At 53.5% G+C, this 21,745-nt stretch overlaps 1 protein-coding gene across 1 annotated transcript in view; it reads left to right on the forward strand.

The window, feature by feature from the left end:
- The window catches only part of LOC116958383 (polypeptide N-acetylgalactosaminyltransferase 10-like), a 79,816-nt gene that overhangs the window by 47,526 nt on the left and 10,545 nt on the right, over positions 1 to 21,745 (forward strand). The window contains exons 6-10 of the mRNA XM_076056568.1: positions 3,486 to 3,652; positions 12,019 to 12,243; positions 12,852 to 13,026; positions 15,060 to 15,174; positions 17,724 to 17,846. Coding sequence (XP_075912683.1) covers positions 3,486 to 3,652; positions 12,019 to 12,243; positions 12,852 to 13,026; positions 15,060 to 15,174; positions 17,724 to 17,846 — 805 coding nt within the window. The remainder of the gene's footprint in view (positions 1 to 3,485; positions 3,653 to 12,018; positions 12,244 to 12,851; positions 13,027 to 15,059; positions 15,175 to 17,723; positions 17,847 to 21,745) is intronic.

Raw genomic sequence — 21,745 nt, forward strand, 5'->3', positions numbered from 1 at the left:
TCCACTCAGCTCCACGTCCTCCTGTACCACATCACTCCATCTCTTCTCTAGCCCGTGCCGCGCCCGCTTAACCCCCTCAATCCGGCCGAACAAAAGCTGTTTCGGCATGCGGTGGCTGGGCATGCGGGCTACATGACCCAGTCATCGCAGCCTTGCCTGCTGGAGGAGCTCACCGATAGGACCTTGCCCAGATCTTTCAAGGATTTGTGAGCTCCTCACACAATCCAGCCTGGTTAAACCCAGGATGGATCGTAGGCAGGCCAGCCTAAAAGTTTCTAACCGGCGAAGATGTTCCATTAGGGGGGTCCACGTTTCGCAAGCGTAGAGAAGAGAGGGAATGACCGTGGCCGAGAAGACCTGAAGCTTAGTGCGGAGCGACAGACCAGGTAGCTTCCACACAGCGTTACGCAACCGATGAAAAGATATTGCCGCTCGACTGATTCGGAGTGAGACCTCTGCTGTTAAACTTGAACCGGTCATAAGCACACTGCCCAGGTATAGGAAACTCTCCACTCTCTTCACAACTGCTCCATCACCGATTTGGAGTTGTGGAGGTGGAGTGTCCGATGGTACAAAATACCCAGGCAGGTGCTTAGTTTTGGTGGGGCTGATGGTAAGGCCCCACCTTTTAGTGGCACGCTCCAGTCTCAGCAGCAGCGTCTCCAACTCCTCCTCTGACTGAGCAGCTATTACCAAATCATCAGCATACATAACGTGGTTGAGCAATAGGGAACCATCCCTTGACCGCACCTGGGCATCGATCAGCCTCCCATTATATCTGTACCATATGGAGATTCCCCCGGTACAGCTATTGAAGGCTTCACGAACTACGTGGTCAAAATAGATGTTAAATAATGTGGGAGCCAGAGGACATCCCTGTCGCACCCCAAGGTTAACAGGGAATGGCTCTGACTCCCGGCCACGTAATTTTACCAGGGCCCGCTCACCATCATGAAGGTCCTTAATGATCGTGAGCAGAGGGTCAGGTACTCCAAAAGCACGAAGAACAACCCAGAGCCCAGGCCTACTGATGGTATCATAGGCCTTGACCAGGTCAATAAAGCAGAGATGTAGGTCTTGCTGGAATTCCCTACACCTCTGCTGTAGCAGACGGGCAGAAAATATGGCATCTGTGCAGGACCGCCCTTTGCTGAAACCGCATTGGGGCTCCGCAAGCCTCTCCTCAGCGTGCCTGGCAAGGCGATGTTGAATAAACCTTGCCAGTACCCTTCCCGGCACACTGAGGAGTGAGATGCCCTTGTAGTTGTTACAGTCTGTGCGGTCCCCCTTCTTAAAGAGGGGGACCACCAGGGCATCCTTCCAATCATGTTGTTATGATCTCATGTAGGGCAGTCTGTGCACATACGCCACCCTCCCTCAGCATTTTGTGGTACACACACAAACACACAGTGTGTGTACTCACCCACCCACACCCACCCACCAGCCACTCCCAACACCCACCCACCACCCACCCAACCACCCACCATACACCCACCCAACCATCCACCCACTTTCACCCACTCACCCACACCCACCACCCAACCACCCACATACTCAACCACCCACCAACCACCACCCAACCACCCACCCACCCACAAACTCAACCACCCACCAACCACCACCCAACCACCACCCACCCACCCACTCAACCACCCACACACTCAACCACCCACCAACCACCACCCAACCACCCACCCAACAACCCACCCACACACTCAACCACCCACACACTCAACCACCCACCAGCCACCCATCCACCCAACCACCCACCCACACGCTCAACCACCCACCCAAGCACCCACCCAACCACCCACCCATCCACCCAACTACCACCCACCCAACCACCCACCCATCCACCACCCACCAAACACCACCCACCACACACCCACCAACCACCACCCACCACACACCCACCAACCACCACCCAACCACCCACCCATCCACTCAACCACCACCCACCCAACCACCCACCCATCCACCCACCACCACCAAACCACCCACCCATCCACCCACACATCCACCCAACCACCCATCACACACCCACCAACCACCCACCCACCCATCCACCCACACATCCACCCAACCACCCACCCAACCACCCAACCACCACCCAACCACCAGCCATCCACCCAACCACCCACACACTCAATCACCCACCCACACGCTCAACCACTCACCCAACCACCCACCATACACCCACCAAACACCACCTAACCACCCACCCATCCACTCAACCACCACCTAACCACCCACCCAACCACCCACCACACACCCACCAACCACCACCCAACCACCCACCCATCCACTCAACCACCACCTAACCACCCACCCAACCACCCACCACACACCCACCAACCACCACCCAACCACCCACCCATCCACTCAACCACCACCCACCCAACCACCCACCCATCCACCACCTACCACACACCCACCCACCCACACACTCAACCACCCACCACCCACCACACACCCACCAACCACCCACCCACCCACCCATCCACCCACACATCCACCCAACCACCCACCCAACCACCCAACCACCACCCAACCACCAGCCATCCACCCAACCACCCACACACTCAATCACCCACCCACACGCTCAACCACTCACCCAACCACCCACCATACACCCACCAAACACCACCCAACCACCCACCCATCCACCCACCCACACACCCATCCACCCACCCACACACCCACCACACACCCACCACACACCCACCACACACCCACACACCCACCACACACCCACCCACCCACCCACACACCCACCACACACCCACCCACCCAAGCACCCACCCAACCACCCACCCATCCACTCAACCACCACCCAACCACCCACCCACCCATCCACCCACACATCGACCCAACCACCCACCCACCCACACACTCAACCACCACCCACCCAACCACCCACCCACCCACCCACACACCCACACACCCACCCACCCACCCACCACCCACCACCCAACCACCCAACCACCACCCAACCACCAGCCATCCACCCAACCACCCACACACTCAATCACCCACCCACACGCTCAACCACTCACCCAACCACCCACCATACACCCACCAAACACCACCTAACCACCCACCCATCCACTCAACCACCCACCATACACCCACCAAACACCACCCACTACACACCCACCAACCACCACCTAACCACCCACCCATCCACTCAACCACCACCCACCCAACCACCCACCCATCCACCACCCACCACACACCCACCCACCCACACACTCAACCACCCACCACCCACCACACATCCACCAACCACCCACCCACCCACACATCCACCAACCACCACCCACCACACACCCACACACCCACACACTCAACCACCCACCACCCACACACTCAACCACCCACACACCCACCCACCCACCAACCACCCACCCACACCGCACCCTCCGTGCCTCCGTCTCCCCCCACCCCACCCCCCACCCCCCACCCCCCCCCCCACCGTGCGACAGCTGCGTGGGTGCTCGCTACCCGGCGGCTCTGCCCACGGCGTCCGTGGTGATCGCCACCCACAACGAGCATGTGGCCACGCTGCTTCGCACCGTCACCAGCGTGCTCAGCCGCTCGCCCGCTCAGCTCCTCCTCGAGGTCATCGTCGTGGACGATAGCAGCGACCACGGTGAGCCGTGGGCGGGGCGTGAGGGGGATGGGGGGGGCGTGGCTACGGGATAGGGGGCGGGACTTGGGGAACGTTGCGGGGTGGCTTGCCCGGGGGGGGGGGCCAGGGCTAGTCGGGGCTGCGGGAAGCTGGGGTTGTGGGGGCGGGGGCTAGAGGTGTGTGGGGGGGGGGGGGCGGGGGGCGGGGCTGGGGGGGTAGTGGGGGGGGGCGGGGCTGAGGGGCTGGGGTGGGGGGCGGGGCTAGGAAGAAGGGGGTGGGGTGGCTGAGTGTGTCAGTTCACGGTGGCCGTGTGGGTGGGTGGGGTTCACGATGGCCGTGTGGGTGGGTGGGGTTCACGGTGGCCGTGTGGGTGGGTGGGGTTCACGATGGCCGTGTGGGTGGGTGGGGTTCACGATGGCCGTGTGGGTGGGGTTCACGTTGACCGTGTGGGTGGGTGGGGTTCACGGTGGCCCTGTGGGTGGGTGGGGTTCACGATGGCCGTGTGGGTGGGTGGGGTTCACGATGGCCGTGTGGGTGGGGTGGGGTTCACGGTGGCCGTGTGGGTGGGTGGGGTTCACGATGGCCGTGTGGGTGGGGTTCACAATGGCCGTGTGGGTGGGTGGGGTTCACGATGGCCGTGTGGGTGGGGTTCACAATGGCCGTGTGGGTGGGGTTCACGGTGGCTGTGTGGGTGGGGTTCACGGTGGCCCTGTGGGTGGGTGGGGTTCACGATGGCCGTGTGGGTGGGTGGGGTTCACGATGGCCGTGTGGGTGGGGTTCACGATGACCGTGTGGGTGGGTGGGGTTCACGGTGGCCGTGTGGGTGGGTGGGGTTCACGATGGCCGTGTGGGTGGGTGGGGTTCACGATGGCCGTGTGGGTGGGGTTCACGTTGACCGTGTGGGTGGGTGGGGTTCACGGTGGCCCTGTGGGTGGGTGGGGTTCACGATGGCCGTGTGGGTGGGTGGGGTTCACGATGGCCGTGTGGGTGGGGTGGGGTTCACGGTGGCCGTGTGGGTGGGTGGGGTTCACGATGGCCGTGTGGGTGGGGTTCACAATGGCCGTGTGGGTGGGTGGGGTTCACGATGGCCGTGTGGGTGGGGTTCACAATGGCCGTGTGGGTGGGGTTCACGGTGGCTGTGTGGGTGGGGTTCACGGTGGCCCTGTGGGTGGGTGGGGTTCACGATGGCCGTGTGGGTGGGTGGGGTTCACGATGGCCGTGTGGGTGGGTGGGGTTCACGATGGCCGTGTGGGTGGGTGGGGTTCACGATGGCCGTGTGGGTGGGGTTCACGATGGCCGTGTGGGTGGGGTTCACGATGGCCGTGTGAGTGGGTGGTGTTCACTGTGGCCGTGTGGGTGGGGTTCACGATGGCCATGTAGGTGGGTGGGGTTCACGATGGCCGTGTGGGTGGGGTTCACGATGGCCGTGTATCTTCTTTGGTTCTTTCGGTAAAGTCACGTAGAATGAGAATAAAATAATAAATTGATAAAATAAAATAACACAATAAAATTCTCACGACGTTTCGGCCACAACACGGACAGTCTCGTCCCTTCACCTGATGAAGGCCGCTTGTGTTGTGGCCGAAACGTCGTGAGAATTTTATTGTGTTATTTTATTTTATCAATTTATTATTTTATTCTCATTCTACGTGGTGACTTTACCGAAAGAACCAAAGGAGATGAATCCTTGCAGTCACGAAAGCTTTAAATCGAAAATTGATGGCCATGTAGTTGGAGTTCATAATGGCCGTGTCGGAGACCCTGAGATAATGGGACTGGGTGTCTCTCTCTCATACCTCCATTTGGCGGAGCCAGGAGACTAATTCCTCACCCTCGGGGGCTCCTCCAAAAACAGCAAAAGACCACTTCGTGTGGCCACGTGGAATGTTCAAAGGCTCACTGCGGAGGAGAGGCTGCCACTCCTCTGTCGGGAGCTGGACCTGTACCGCCTGGATCTCCATGGCATTCAGGAGGTCCGGTGGACCGGCTCTGGCTCCTGCCACCATGAGGGGTGGACAGTCCTCTAACTCGGTGAAGGAGACTGCCAAACAACAGGGAGCGGCTCTTCTTTTGAACTACTACTGGGAGCGTGGCGGTGAGGTGTGGGAAGCTGTAAGCCCCAGGCTACTTTGGGCTCGTCTTGCCATCAATCAGAGGCGAGGAAGTGGTGGTGGTTGCTTATGCCCCCTCTGAAGATGAACATCAGTGGAGGAATGCAGGCAATGCCGATGAATCAGATGCCTTCTGTGACCTCCTGTAACAGGTGCTGGCTAAAGTGGCCCCTCGGGATAGAGTCATCTTGTTGGGTGACTTCAAAGCCCGATTTGGTCATGATGCTGGCACCTGTGCTGGAGTGATCGGAAGGCATGGGCCAGATCAGCTCAATAACAAACGGCAGGAGGCTGCCAGACTTCTGTGGATGTGGAGCTGAGTGGACTTGCCGATGACCGGTACCAGCGGTGTCAAGATCGGCCTCTGTGGAGGAGGCTCGTGAAGGACGCTGCTGCTGGGCAGTTGGAGGCAGTCGCCCGCCAGCAACAACAACGGAGGGCGGAGGAGCGACGCTCACAACAACGAGCGGAGCGCCGGGTGGCTAAAGCGCAGCAAGTTGGCACAGTATGGGGCACAGGTGGTGCATCAGCCAGTCAGCTCAGTCAGTCGACCCGTGGCACCTGCTGGGTCTGCCCCGTGACCTCCTGTCAGCATTGAGAGCCTTCGACACTTCACGTGGTAGCCTCAAAGTGCACCTAGCCTGGCACAGGCGCCGTGGTGACGTCACCGCCACTTAGTGGTGAATGGCGGTTGTTGTTGTTGTTATCCGTAATGATGACATCCTTGTTGTGTGCCTGATATCAGTTGTATTTGTGGTATCTGTAATGACGACGACGATGATGATGATGATGTTGACGACGATGATGATATCCGTAATGACGACAATGATGACGACATCCGTAATGACGACGACGACGATGATGTCAATGACGATGACGACGATGACGACGATGACGACGACGATGACGACATCGGTAATGACGACAATGATGGCGACGTCCGTAATGACCACGATGATGATGTCAGCGACGATGACGACGATGACGACGACGACAATGACGACATCCGTAATGACGACGACGACAATGATGTCAACGACGATGACGACGATGACGACGACGATGACGACATTGGTAATGACGACAATGATGACGACGTCCGTAATGACGATGACGACGACGATGACGACATCAGTAATGAAGACAATGATGACGACATCTGTAATGACCACGACGATGATGTCAATCAGGATGACGACGATGACGATGAAGACGACTCCGATGACGACATCCGTCATGATGACGACGACGATGACGACGATGACGACGGCGACTCCGATGACGACTCCAGTGACGACTCCAGTGACGACATCCGTAATGACGAGGATGACGACGATAACAACGATAACGACGACGACTCCAATGACGACGATGACGACTCCAATGACGACGATGACGACATCCATAATGACGACATCCATAATGACAACATCCATAATGACGACATCCATAATGACGACATCCGTAATGACGACATCCGTAATGACGACATCCATAATGACGACATCCATAATGACGACATCCATAATGACGACATCCGTAATGACGACATCCGTAATGACGACATCCATAATGACGACATCCATAATGACGACATCCATAATGACGACATCCGTAATGACGACATCCATAATGACGACATCCATAATGACGACATCCATAATGACAACATCCATAATGACGACATCCATAATGACGACATCCATAATGACGACATCCATAATGACGACATCCATAATGACGTCATCCATACTGACGACATCCATAATGACGACAATGATGACGACATCCATAATGACGACATCCATAATGACGACATCCATAATGACGACATCCATAATGACGACATCCGTAATGACGACATCCGTAATGACGACATCCGTAATGACGACATCCGTAATGACGACATCCATAATGACGACATCCATAATGACGACATCCATAATGACGACATCCATAATGACGACATCCGTAATGACGACATCCATAATGACGACATCCATAATGACGACATCCATAATGACGACATCCATAATGACGACATCCGTAATGACGTCATCCATAATAACGACATCCATAATGACGACATCCATAATGACGACATCCGTAATGACGACATCCATAATGACGACATCCGTAATGACGACATCCATAATGACGACATCCATAATGACGACATCCATAATGACGACATCCATAATGACGACATCCGTAATGACGACATCCGTAATGACAACATCCGTAATGACGACATCCATAATGACGACATCTATAATGACGACATCCATAATGACGACTACCATAATGACGACAGCCATAATGACGACATCCATAATGACGACATCCATAATAACGACATCCATAATGACGACATCCATAATGACGACATCCATAATGACGACTTCCATAATAACGACATCCATAATGACGACATCCATAATAACGACATCCATAATGACGACATCCATAATGACGACATCCATAATGACGACATCCATAATGACGACATCCATAATGACGACATCCGTAATGACGACATCCGTAATGACGACATCCATAATGACGACATCCATAATGACGACATCCGTAATGACGTCATCCATAATGACGTCATCCGTAATGACGTCATCCATAATGACGACATCCATAATGACGACATCCATAATGACGACATCCATAATGACGACATCCATAATGACGACATCCATAATGATGACATCCATAATGACGACATCCATAATGACGACATCCATAATGACGACATCCATAATGACGTCATCCATAATGACGACATCCATAATGACGACATCCATAATGACGACATCCATAATGACGACATCCATAATAACGACATCCATAATGACGACATCCGTAATGACGACATCCATAATGACGACATCCATAATGACGACATCCATAATGACGACATCCATAATGACGACATCCATAATGACGACATCCGTAATGACGTCATCCATAATGACGACATCCATAATGACGACATCCATAATGACGACATCCGTAATGACGACATCCATAATGACGACATCCATAATGACGACATCCGTAATGACGACATCCATAATGACGACATCCGTAATGACAACATCCGTAATGACGACATCCATAATGACGACATTCATAATGACGACATCCGTAATGACGTCATCCATAATGACGTCATCCGTAATGACGACATCCATAATGACGACATCCATAATGACGTCATCCGTAATGACGACATCCATAATGACGACATCCATAATGACGACATCCATAATGACGTCATCCGTAATGACGACATCCATAATGACGACATCCATAATGACGACATCCATAATGACGACATCCATAATGACGTCATCCGTAATGACGACATCCATAATGACGACATCCATAATGACGACATCCATAATGACGACATCCATAATGACGACATCCATAATGACGTCATCCATAATAACGACATCCATAATGACGACATCCGTAATGACGACATCCATAATGACGACATCCATAATGACGACATCCATAATGACGACATCCATAATGACGACATCCATAATGACGACTTCCATAATAACGACATCCATAATGACGACATCCGTAATGACGTCATCCATAATGACGTCATCCGTAATGACGACATCCATAATGACGACATCCATAATGACGTCATCCGTAATGACGACATTCATAATGACGACATCCATAATGACGACATCCATAATGACGTCATCCGTAATGACGACATCCATAATGACGACATCCATAATGACGACATCCATAATGACGACATCCATAATGACGTCATCCGTAATGACGACATCCATAATGACGACATCCATAATGACGACATCCATAATGACGACATCCATAATGACGACATCCATAATAACGACATCCATAATGACGACATCCGTAATGACGACATCCATAATGACGACATCCATAATGACGACATCCATAATGACGACATCCATAATGACGACATCCATAATGACGACTTCCATAATAACGACATCCATAATGACGACATCCATAATAACGACATCCATAATGACGACATCCATAATGACGACATCCATAATGACGACATCCATAATGACGACATCCATAATGACGACTTCCATAATAACGACATCCATAATGACGACATCCATAATAACGACATCCATAATGACGACATCCATAATGACGACATCCATAATGACGACATCCATAATGACGACATCCATAATGACGACATCCGTAATGACGACATCCGTAATGACGACATCCATAATGACGACATCCATAATGACGACATCCGTAATGACGTCATCCATAATGACGTCATCCGTAATGACGTCATCCATAATGACGACATCCATAATGACGACATCCATAATGACGACATCCATAATGACGACATCCGTAATGACGACATCCATAATGACGACATCCATAATGACGACATCCATAATGACGACATCCGTAATGACGACATCCGTAATGACGACATCCATAATGACGACATCCGTAATGACGTCATCCATAATGACGTCATCCGTAATGACGACTTCCATAATGACGACATCCATAATGACGACATCCATAATGACGACATCCATAATGACGACATCCATAATGACGACATCCATAATGACGTCATCCATAATGACGACATCCGTAATGACGTCATCCATAATGACGACATCCATAATGACGACATCCGTAATGACGACATCCGTAATGACGACATCCATAATGACGACATCCGTAATGACGACATCCGTAATGACGACATCCATAATGACGTCATCCATAATGACGTCATCCGTAATGACGACATCCGTAATGACGACATCCATAATGACGTCATCCATAATGACGTCATCCGTAATGACGTCATCCGTAATGACGACATCCATAATGACGTCATCCATAATGACGACATCCATAATGACGACATCCATAATGACGACATCCGTAATGACGACATCCATAATGACGACATCCATAATGACGACATCCATAATGACGACATCCATAATGACGACATCCGTAATGACGACATCCATAATGACGACATCCATAATGACGACATCCGTAATGACGACATCCGTAATGACGACATCCATAATGACGACATCCGTAATGACGACATCCGTAATGACGACATCCATAATGACGTCATCCATAATGACGACATCCGTAATGACGTCATCCATAATGACGTCATCCGTAATGACGTCATCCATAATGACGTCATCCGTAATGACGACATCCATAATGACGACATCCATAATGACGACATCCATAATGACGACATCCATAATGACGACATCCATAATGACGACATCCATAATGACGACATCCGTAATGACGTCATCCATAATGACGACATCCATAATTACGACATCCATAATGAAGCTAGCATCGCGACATCCATAATGACGACATCCGTAATGACGACTTCCATAATGACGACATCCATAATGACGACATCCATAATGACGACTTCCATTCCATAATGACGACATCCATAATGACGACTTCCATAATGACAACATCCATAATGACGACATCCATAATGACGACATCCATAATGACGACATCCATAATGACGACATCCGTAATGACGACTTCCATAATGACGACATCCATAATGACGACTTCCATAATGACGACATCCATAATGACGACATCCATAATGACGACATCCATAATGACGACATCCATAATGACGACTTCCATAATGACGACATCCATAATGACGACATCCATGATGACGACATCCATAATGACGACATCCATAATGACGACATCTATAATGACGTCATCCGTAATGACGACTTCCATAATGACGACATCCATAATGACGACATCCATAATGACGACATCCGTAATGACGACATCCGTAATGACGACATCCATAATGACGACATCCATAATGACGACATCCGTAATGACGACATCCATAATGACGTCATCCATAATGACGTCATCCGTAATGACGTCATCCATAATGACGTCATCCGTAATGACGTCATCCATAATGACGACATCCATAATGACGACTTCCATAATGACGACTTCCGTAATGACGACATCCATAATGACGACATCCATAATGACGTCATCCGTAATGACGTCATCCATAATGACGTCATCCGTAATGACGACATCCATAATGACGTCATCCGTAATGACGTCATCCGTAATGACGTCATCCGTAATGACGTCATCCATAATGACGTCATCCGTAATGACGACTTCCGTGCCTCTCCGCAGACCGCGACTCTGCCCCCCTGCCACCCCTCGCCGTGCTGCTGGAGGAGGCGGAGGAGGCGGGGGGGGCCAGGGGGGCCCCCCCCAGGCTCCGGCTGCTTCGCCTCCCACGCCGCGTGGGGCCCATCCAGGCAAGGGCCGTCGGGGCCCGGGCCGCCCTGGGCGAGGCCCTCGTGTTCCTGGACTCGCACTGCGAAGTCAACACCAACTGGCTGCCTCCACTGCTGGGTGCGGGGGGGGGAGGGGGGGGGGGAGAGGGGGAGGGGGGGGAGGGGGGAGGGGGAGGGGGAAGGAGGGGAGAGGGGGGGAGGGAGGGGGAGATGGAGGGGGGAGATAGGTGGGAGATGGAGGGAGGGAGGGGGAGGGAGGGAGGGGGAGATGGGTAGGATGTGGGTGGGAGATGGGGGGGAGGGGAGAGAGATGGGGGAGATGGGGGGAGGGAGGGGGAGGGAGGGGGAGGGCGGGGAGATGGGAGGAGGGAGGGGGGAGGGGGGAGAGAGATGGGTGAGAGATGGGGGGAAGGAGATGGGGGGAGGGAGGGAGAGGGAGGGAGGGGGAGGGCGGGGGAGATGGGAGGGGGAGATGGGGGAGGGAGGGGGAGGGGGAGGGAGGGGGAGGGAGGGAGGGGGAGATGGGGGAGGGGTGGGGGAGGGAGGGGAGATGGGTGGGAGATGGGGGAGGGAGGGGGAGGGAGGGGGAGATGGGTGGCAGATGGGGGAGGGAGGGGAGGGGGACGGATGGAGGGGGAGATGAGGGGAGGGAGAGAGATGGGTCAGGTTCACAATGGCCGTGCCGGACCCCTGTCACCCCCCCCCCCCCGCCCCCCCCCCCCCCAGAGCGGCTGTGGCTGAGGGCCGACACGGTGGCCTGCCCGCTGCTCGACGTCATTGACCACTCCACGTTCACGTACCGAGCACAGGAGGGCGGCGCCCGCAGGGGAGCCTTCGACTGGCGCCTCGACTACAAGCGGCTGCCTCTCCTGCCTGGGCAGCTGCCCTACCTGCCCTTCAGGTGACCTTCAGGTGACCTTCAGGTGACCTTTAGGTGACCTTTAGGTGACCCTCATGTGCCCTTTAGGTGCCCTTCAGGTGCACTTCAGGTGACCTTCAGGTTCGCTCCAGGTGACCTTCAGGTGACCTTCAGGTGACCTTCAGGTGACCTTTAGGTGGACTTCAGGTGAGCTTCAGGTGACCTTCAGGTGACCTTCAGGTGACCGTCAGGTGACCTTTAGGTGGACTTCAGGTGCCCTTCAGGTGACCTTCAGGTGACCTTCAGGCAACCTTCAGGTTCACTTCAGGTGACCTTCAGGTGACCTTCAGGTGACCTTCAGGTGACCTTCAGGTGGACTTCAGGTTGCCCTTCAGGTGACCTTCAGGTGACCTTCAGGTAACCTTCAGGTTCACTTCAGGTGACCTTCAGGTGACCTTCAGGTGACCTTTAGGTGGACTTCAGGTGACCTTCAGGTTCACTTCAGGTGACCTTCAGGTAACCTTCAGGTTCACTTCAGGTGACCTTCAGGTGACCTTCGGGTTCACTTCAGGTGACCTTCAGGTGACCTTTAGGTGGACTTCAGGTGACCTTCAGGTTCACTTCAGGTGACCTTCAGGTAACCTTCAGGTTCACTTCAGGTGACCTTCAGGTGACCTTCAGGTGCCCTTCAGGTGACCTTGAGGTGACCTTGAGGTGACCTTTAGGTGACCCTCAGGTGACCCGCAGGTGCCCTTCAGGTGCACTTCATGTGACCTTCAAGTGACCTTCAGGTGACCTTCAAGTGCGCTTCAGGTGCACTTCAAGTGCGCTTCAGGTGACCTTCAAGTGACCTTCAGGTGCACTTCAAGTGCGCTTCAGGTGACCTTCAGGTGACCTTCAGGTGACCTTCAGGTGCACCTCAGGTGACCTTCAGGTGCACTTCAGCTGACCCTCAGGTGACCTTCAGGTGACCCTCAGGTGGCCCTCAGGTGACCTCTCAGGTGACCTTCAGGTGACCTTCAGGTGCACCTCAGGTGACCTTCAGGTGCACTTCAGCTGACCCTCAGGTGACCCTCAGGTGGCCCTCAGGTGACCTCTCAGGTGACCTTCAGGTGACCTTCAGGTGCCCTTCAAAGGTCCCCCGTGTAGCCTCTAGCAGGCTGTAGGGGCAAGTGCTGTTAGTAGCGAGTAGCAGCAGCAGCGTCTATGAAGGTAGACACAGACAAAGGTCCCCCGTGTAGCCTCTAGCAGGCTGTAGGGGCAAGTGCTGTTAGTAGCGAGTAGCAGCAGCAGCGTCTATGAATGTAGACACAGACAAAGGTCCCCCGTGTAGCCTCTAGCAAGTTGTTATCTTCGTGTGAGTGTGGAGATGACGTCATTGCGGACGATGTTGATGATGTCTATAATGACGTCATTGGTTATAATGACGATGCTGACGATGTCGATTATGACGTCAATGATTATAATGACGATGCTGCTGATGTCGATAATGACGTCATTGATTATAATGACGATGCTGATGATGTCGATAATGACGTCATTGCAGACGATGTTGACGAAAACGATGTTGTCGATGACGATGCTATTGATGCCCATGACGTCACGGATCATGATGCCGCCGACGACGACGTCGATTGTGACGTCATCGACGACGATGGAAAAATGACCGCGGCCGGAACTACTTTCTCCCCTCCTCTCCCCCTCTGCGTTGGGGTTGAAGGACCCCTGTAGGTGGAGGGATCTTTGCGATCCGCCGGAACTACTTTCTCTCTCTCTCGCTCGCCCTCCCCCTCTGCGTTGGGGCTGAAGGACCCCTGTAGGCGGAGGGATCTTTGCGATCCGCCGGAACTACTTTCTCTCTCTCTCGCTCGCCCTCCCCCTCTGCGTTGGGGTTGAAGGACCCCTGTAGGTGGAGGGATCTTTGCGATCCGCCGGGACTACTTTCTCTCTCTCTCGCTCGCCCTCCCCCTCTGCGTTGGGGTTGAAGGACCCCTGTAGGCGGAGGGATCTTTGCGATCCGCCGAGACTACTTTCTCTCTCTCTCGCTCGCCCTCCCCCCTGCGTTGGGGTTGAAGGACCCCTGTAGGCGGAGGGATCTTTGCGATCCGCCGGGACTACTTGCAGGACCTGGGCGGCTTGGAAGATGGTTTGGAGATGATGGGTGGGGAGAGCCTCCAGCTGTCATTAAAGGTGCAAAGACAAAGATCCCCCGTATAGCCTCTCACAGGCTGTAGGGGCAAGTGCTAGTAGCACTCACCCACTCACTCACTTACCCACCCACTTACTCACCCACTCACTCAATCACCAACTCACTCACTCACTCAATCACCAACTCACTCACTTACCAACTCACTCACTCACCAACTCACTCACTTACTCACTCACTCAATCACCCACTCACTCACTCACCCACTCACTCATCCACTCACTCACTCACTCATCCACACACTCACTCACCCACTCACTCAATCACCAACTCACTCACCAACTAACTCACTCACCCACCCACTCACCCACCCACTCATCCACACACTCACCCACTCACTCACCCACTCACTCACTCACCCACTCACTCACCCACTCACTCACTCATCCACACACTCACTCACCCACCCACTCACTCAATCACCAACTCACTCACCAACTCACTCACTCACCCACTCACTCACCCACTCACCCACTCACTCACTCACCCACTCACTCACCCACTCACTCACTCATCCACACACTCACTCACTCAACCACCAACTCACTCACCCAATCACTCACCCACTCACCCACTGACCCACTCACTCACTCACCCACTCATCCACTCATTCACCCACTCACCCACACTACGCGTGGCTGTGTATATATACTGTAAATGTGTGTGTCCGTATGTAGGTGTGTCTGTGTGTATCCATCTGCTGTGTGTGTCCGTGTCTAGGTGTGTCTGTGTGTATCTATATGCTGCGTGTGTGTCCGTGTGTATGTGTGTCTGTGTGTATCTACCCGCTGTGTGTGTATCTATCTGCTGTGTGTGTGTCCGTGTGTAGGTGTGTCTGTGTGTATCTAGCTGCTGTGTGTGTCCGTGTGTAGGTGTGTCTGTGTGTATCTACCCGCTGTGTGTGTGTCCGTGTGTAGGTGTGTCTGTGTGTATCTACCCGCTGTGTGTGTGTCCCTGTGTAGGTGTGTCTGTGTGTATCTACCCGCTGTGTGTGTATCTATCTGCTGTGTGTGTGTCCGTGTGTAGGTGTGTCTGTGTGTATCTAGCTGCTGTGTGTGTCCGTGTGTAGGTGTGTCTGTGTGTATCTACCCGCTGTGTGTGTGTCCGTGTGTAGGTGTGTCTGTGTGTATCTACCCGCTGTGTGTGTGTCCCTGTGTAGGTGTGTCTGTGTGTATCTACCCGCTGTGTGTGTGTCCCTGTGTAGGTGTGTCTGTGTGTATCTACCCGCTGTGTGTGTGTGTCCGTGTGTAGGTGTGTCTGTGTGTATCTACCCGCTGTGTGTGTGTGTCCGTGTGTAGGTGTGTCTGTGTGTATCTCTCTGCTGTGTGTGTCCGTGTGTAGGTGTGTCTGTGTGTATCTATCTGCTGTGTGTGTGTGTCCGTGTGTAGGTGTGTCTGTGTGTATCTACCCACTGTGTGTGTGTCCGTGTGTAGGTGTGTCTGTGTGTATCTATCTGCTGTGTGTGTGTCCGTGTGTAGGTGTGTCTGTGTGTATCTACCCACTGTGTGTATCTGCTGTGTGTGTCCGTGTGTAGGTGTGTCTGTGTGTATCTATCTGCTCTGTGTGTGTCCGTGTGTAGGTGTGTCTGTGTGTATCTACCCGCTGTGTGTGTGTGTGTGTCCGTGTGTAGGTGTGTCTGTGTGTATCTATCTGCTGCGTGTGTGTCCGTGTGTAGGTGTGTCTGTGTGTATATACCCACTGTATGTGTGTGTGTCCGTGTGTAGGTGTGTCTGTGTGTATCTACCCGCTGTGTGTGTCCGTGTGTAGGTGTGTCTGTTTGTATCTATCTGCTGCGTGTGTGTCCGTGTGAAGGTGTGTCTGTGTGAATCTACCCGCTGTATGTGTGTGTGTCCGTGTGTAGGTGTGTCTGTGTGAATCTACCCGCTGTATGTGTGTGTGTCCGTGGGTAGGTGTGTCTGTGTGAATCTACCCGCTGTATGTGTGTGTGTCCGTGTGTAGGTGTGTCTGTGTGAATCTACCCGCTGTATGTGTGTGTGTCCGTGTGTAGGTGTGTCTGTGTGTATCTATCTGCTGTGTGTGTGTCTGTGTGTAGGTGTGTCTGTGTGTATCTATCTGCTCTGTGTGTGTCTGTGTGTAGGTGTGTCTGTGTGTATCTACCCGCTGTGTGTGTGTCCGTGTGTAGGTGTGTCTGTGTGTACCTATCTGCTTTGTGTGTGTCTGCGTGTAGGTGTGTCTGTGTGTATCTACCCGCTGTGTGTGTGTGTCCGTGTGTAGGTGTGTCTGTGTGTATCTACCCGCTGTATGTGTGTGTGTCCGTGTGTAGGTGTGTCTGTGTGAATCTACCCGCTGTATGTGTGTGTGTCCGTGTGTAGGTGTGTCTGTGTGAATCTACCCGCTGTATGTGTGTGTGTGTCCGTGTGTAGGTGTGTCTGTGTGAATCTACCCGCTGTATGTGTGTGTGTCCGTGTGTAGGTGTGTCTGTGTGAATCTACCCGCTGTATGTGTGTGTGTCCGTGTGTAGGTGTGTCTGTGTGTATCTACCCGCTGTGTGTGTGTGTGTGTCCGTGTGTAGGTGTGGATGTGTGGAGGCCAGGTAGAGGAGGTGCCTTGTTCCCGTGTTGGCCACGTCTACAAGAAGTCCTCCGCTTACACGCTGCCCAGTGGAGCGCACACGCACGGCTCCGTGGTACTACGGGTGCGTGTCACGAGCACCACCACTGACACCACCACCACCACAACCACCACAACCAACACGACCAACACGAGCACCACCACTAACACCACCACTAACACCAGAACCACCACAACCACCAACACAACCACCAACACAACCAACACAACCACCACCACTGACACCACCACCACCACTGACACCACCACCACAACCACCAACACAACCACCACAACCACCAACACTAACACCACAACCACCACAACCACCAACACTAACACCACAACCACCACAACCACCAACACAACCACCACAACCACCAACACAACCACCACAACCACCACAACCACCACCACTGACTCCACAACCACCACAACCACCACCACTGACACCACTAACACCACAACCACCACCACTAACACCACAACCACCACAACCACCAACACAACCAACACAACCACCACCACTGACACCACAACCACCACAACCACCAACACAACCAACACAACCAACACCACTAACACCACAACCACCACAACCACCACCACTGACACCACAACCACCACAACCACCAACACAACCAACACAACCACCAACACAACCACCAAAACCACCACAACCACCACCACTGACACCAAAACCACCACAACCACCAACACAACCAACACAACCAACACCACTAACACCACAACCACCACCACTAACACCAGAACCACCACAACCACCAACACAACCACCACCACTTACACCACTAACACCACTAACACCACAACCACCACACCCACCACCACTAACACCACTACCACCAACATAACCACCACCACTGACACCACAACCACCACTGACACCACAACCACCACCACTAACACCACAACCACCACCGCTACTACCACTCACACCACCACCACCACTACTACCACTCACACCACCACTAACACCACAACCACCACAACCACCACCACTACTACCACTCACACCACCACCACTAAAACCACTACCACCATCTCTAACACTAACATCACAACCACAACCACTAACACCACAACCACCACAACCACCACTAACACCACAACCCCCACCACTACCACCACCACAACCACCACCGCTACCACTAACACCACTAACACCACAACCACCACCACTACCACCACCACTACTACCACTCACACCACTAACACCACTACCACCACCACAACCACCACCGTTAACACTAACACCACTACCACCATCTCTAGCACTACCACCACTACCACCACCACCACCTCTACCACTAACACCACTAACACCACTCACACCACCACCACCACTACCACCACCACTACTACCACTAACACCACTAACACCACTACCACCACCACAACCACCACCGCTAACAATAACACCACTACCACCATCTCTAACACTATCACCACTACCAACAATACAACCGCCATTCGCCACTAAGTGGTGGTGACGTCACCACGATGCTTGTGCCAGGCCATGTGCACATTGAGGCCACGTGGAGTGTCGAACGCCCGCTGACAGGAAGTCACGGGGCAGACCCAGCAGGTGCCACAGGTCGACTGACTGAGATGACTGGCTGATGCACCACTTGTGCCCCCTACTGTGCCAACCTGCTGTGCTTTAGCCACCCGGCACTCCGCTTGGAGGGCGACTGCCTCCAACTGCCCAGTAGCGTCCTTCATGAGCCTCCTCCACAGAGGCCGATCTTGACACCACTAGTACCGGTCATCGGCAAGTCCACTCAGCTCCACGTCCTCCCGTACCACGTCACTCCATCTCTTCTCTAGCCCGTGCCGCGCCCGTTTAGCCCCCTCGATCCAGCTGAACAAAAGCTGTTTCGGCATGCGGTGGCTGGGCATGCGGGCTACATGACCCAGCCAACGCAGCCTTGCCTGCCGGAGGTGCTCACCGATGGGACCTTTCCCAGATCTTTCAAGGATTTGTGAGCTCCTCACACAATCCAGCCTGGTTAAACCCTGGATGGATCGTAAGCAGGCCAGCCTAAATGTTTCTAACTGGCGAAGATGTTCCATTAGGGGGGTCCATGTTTCGCAAGCGTAGAGAAGGGAGGGAATGACTGTGGCCGAGAAGACCTGAAGCTTAGTGCGGAGCGACAGACCAGGTAGCTTCCACACAGCATTACGCAACTGATGAAAAGATATTGCCACTTGACTGATTCGGAGTGAAACCTCTGCTGTTAAACTGGAGCCGATCATAAGCACACTGCCCAGGTATGGGAAACTCTCCACTCTCTCCACAACTGCCCCATCACCGATTGGGAGTTGTGGGGGTGGACTGTCCGATGGTACAAAATACCCAGGCAGGTGCTTAGTTTTGGTGGGGCTGATGGTAAGGCCCCATCTCATAGTAGCACGCTCCACTCTTAACAGCAGCATCTCCAACTCCTCCTCTGAATGAGCAGCTATTACCAAATCATCAGCATACATAACGTGGTTGAGCAATAGGGAGCCATCCCTTGACCGCTCCCGGGCATTGATCAGCCTCCCATTATGTCTGTACCATATGGAGATTCCCCCGGTACAGCTATTGAAGGCTTCACAAACTACGTGGTCAAAATAGATGTTAAATAATGTGGGAGCCAGAGGACATCCCTGTCACACCCCAAGGTGTACAGGAAATGGCTCTGCCTCCCGGCCACGTAGTTTTACCCGGGCCCGCTCACCATCATGAAGGTCCTTAATGATCATGAGCAGAGGGTCAGGTACTCCAAAAGCATGAAGAACAACCCAGAGCCCAGGCCTACTGATGGTATCATAGGCCTTGACCAGGTCAATAAAGCAGAGATGTAGGTCTTGCTGGAATTTCCTACACCTCTGCTGTAGCAGACGGACAGAAAATTTGGCATCCGTGCTGGACCGCCCTTTCCTGAAACTGCATTGGGGCTCCGCAAGCCTCTCCTCAGCGTGCCTGGCAAGGCGATGTTGAATAATCCTTGCCAGGGCCTTTCCCGGCACACTGAGGAGTGAGATGCCCCTGTAGTTGTTACAGTCTGTGCGGTCCCCCTTCTTAAAGAGGGCGACCACCAGGGCATCCTTCTAATCCTGCGGAACCTGTCCAGTGTTCCAGACTGTTGTTATGATGTCATATAGGGCAGGCTGTGCACAAACGCCACCCTCCCTCAGCATTTCGCTTGGGAGATCATCTCTGCCCGCTGCCTTTCCTGGTCTCAGACACCGGATCGCCTTCAGTACTTCCTCAACAGATGGCACCTCAGCCAGCCACTCACAGGGGGTGACTTCTTCCAATATTTGAGGCACCGCAGCCTCAGCAGGGTCATCCCCACTTTGTACCACGATGTTTTCCTGGCTGAGGGATTTCCCCTCCCCCAGGACCTCACAGAAATGCTCAGCAAATCTGCAAACCTGTTCCTGGGGGTCGAAGATTGGATCACCATTTTTTCCCCTAATGATGGTAATAGGTGTGGCCCTGCAGGTTAATTTTTTGATGGAGTTAAATAGAGATTTGTGATCACGGGCCACTGAGGCAGACTCCATCTCCTCAGCAACCTGCGACCACCACCCATCCTTGCAGCGTCTCACGGCTCTCCAAACCTCCGAGCGAAGGCTGCAGTAAGCCTCCTCATTCTCTGACGTGGGATTCTGTAGCCGATGACAGTGGGCCTGTTGCTTTTTCTCAACCATCCTGAACACCTCCTCTGTCAGCCAGGGTCTCTGGGGAGGTCTGGACCGCGTACCCATAGCAGCCATTGCAGCTGCATGAGTCACAGTCCTAAACCTCGCCCATTTACCCTCGACATCAGGAGGAGTGGGGGACGATGCCAACCCCAGCCGCAAGCGATGATGAAATTCTCGCTTGCAACTTTCATTAGATAACTGAGACCAGGCCACTTTAGTTTGGGATGAGGTCCTGGGTGTACACCCACCGCCGGAGTGGAAGAA

The sequence above is a fragment of the Petromyzon marinus genome, chromosome 76 (assembly GCF_048934315.1).
Source record: "Petromyzon marinus isolate PM22_M1 ecotype Great Lakes invasive population chromosome 76, UKy_Petmar_22M1.pri1.0, whole genome shotgun sequence".
Lineage (NCBI taxonomy): Eukaryota > Metazoa > Chordata > Hyperoartia > Petromyzontiformes > Petromyzontidae > Petromyzon > Petromyzon marinus.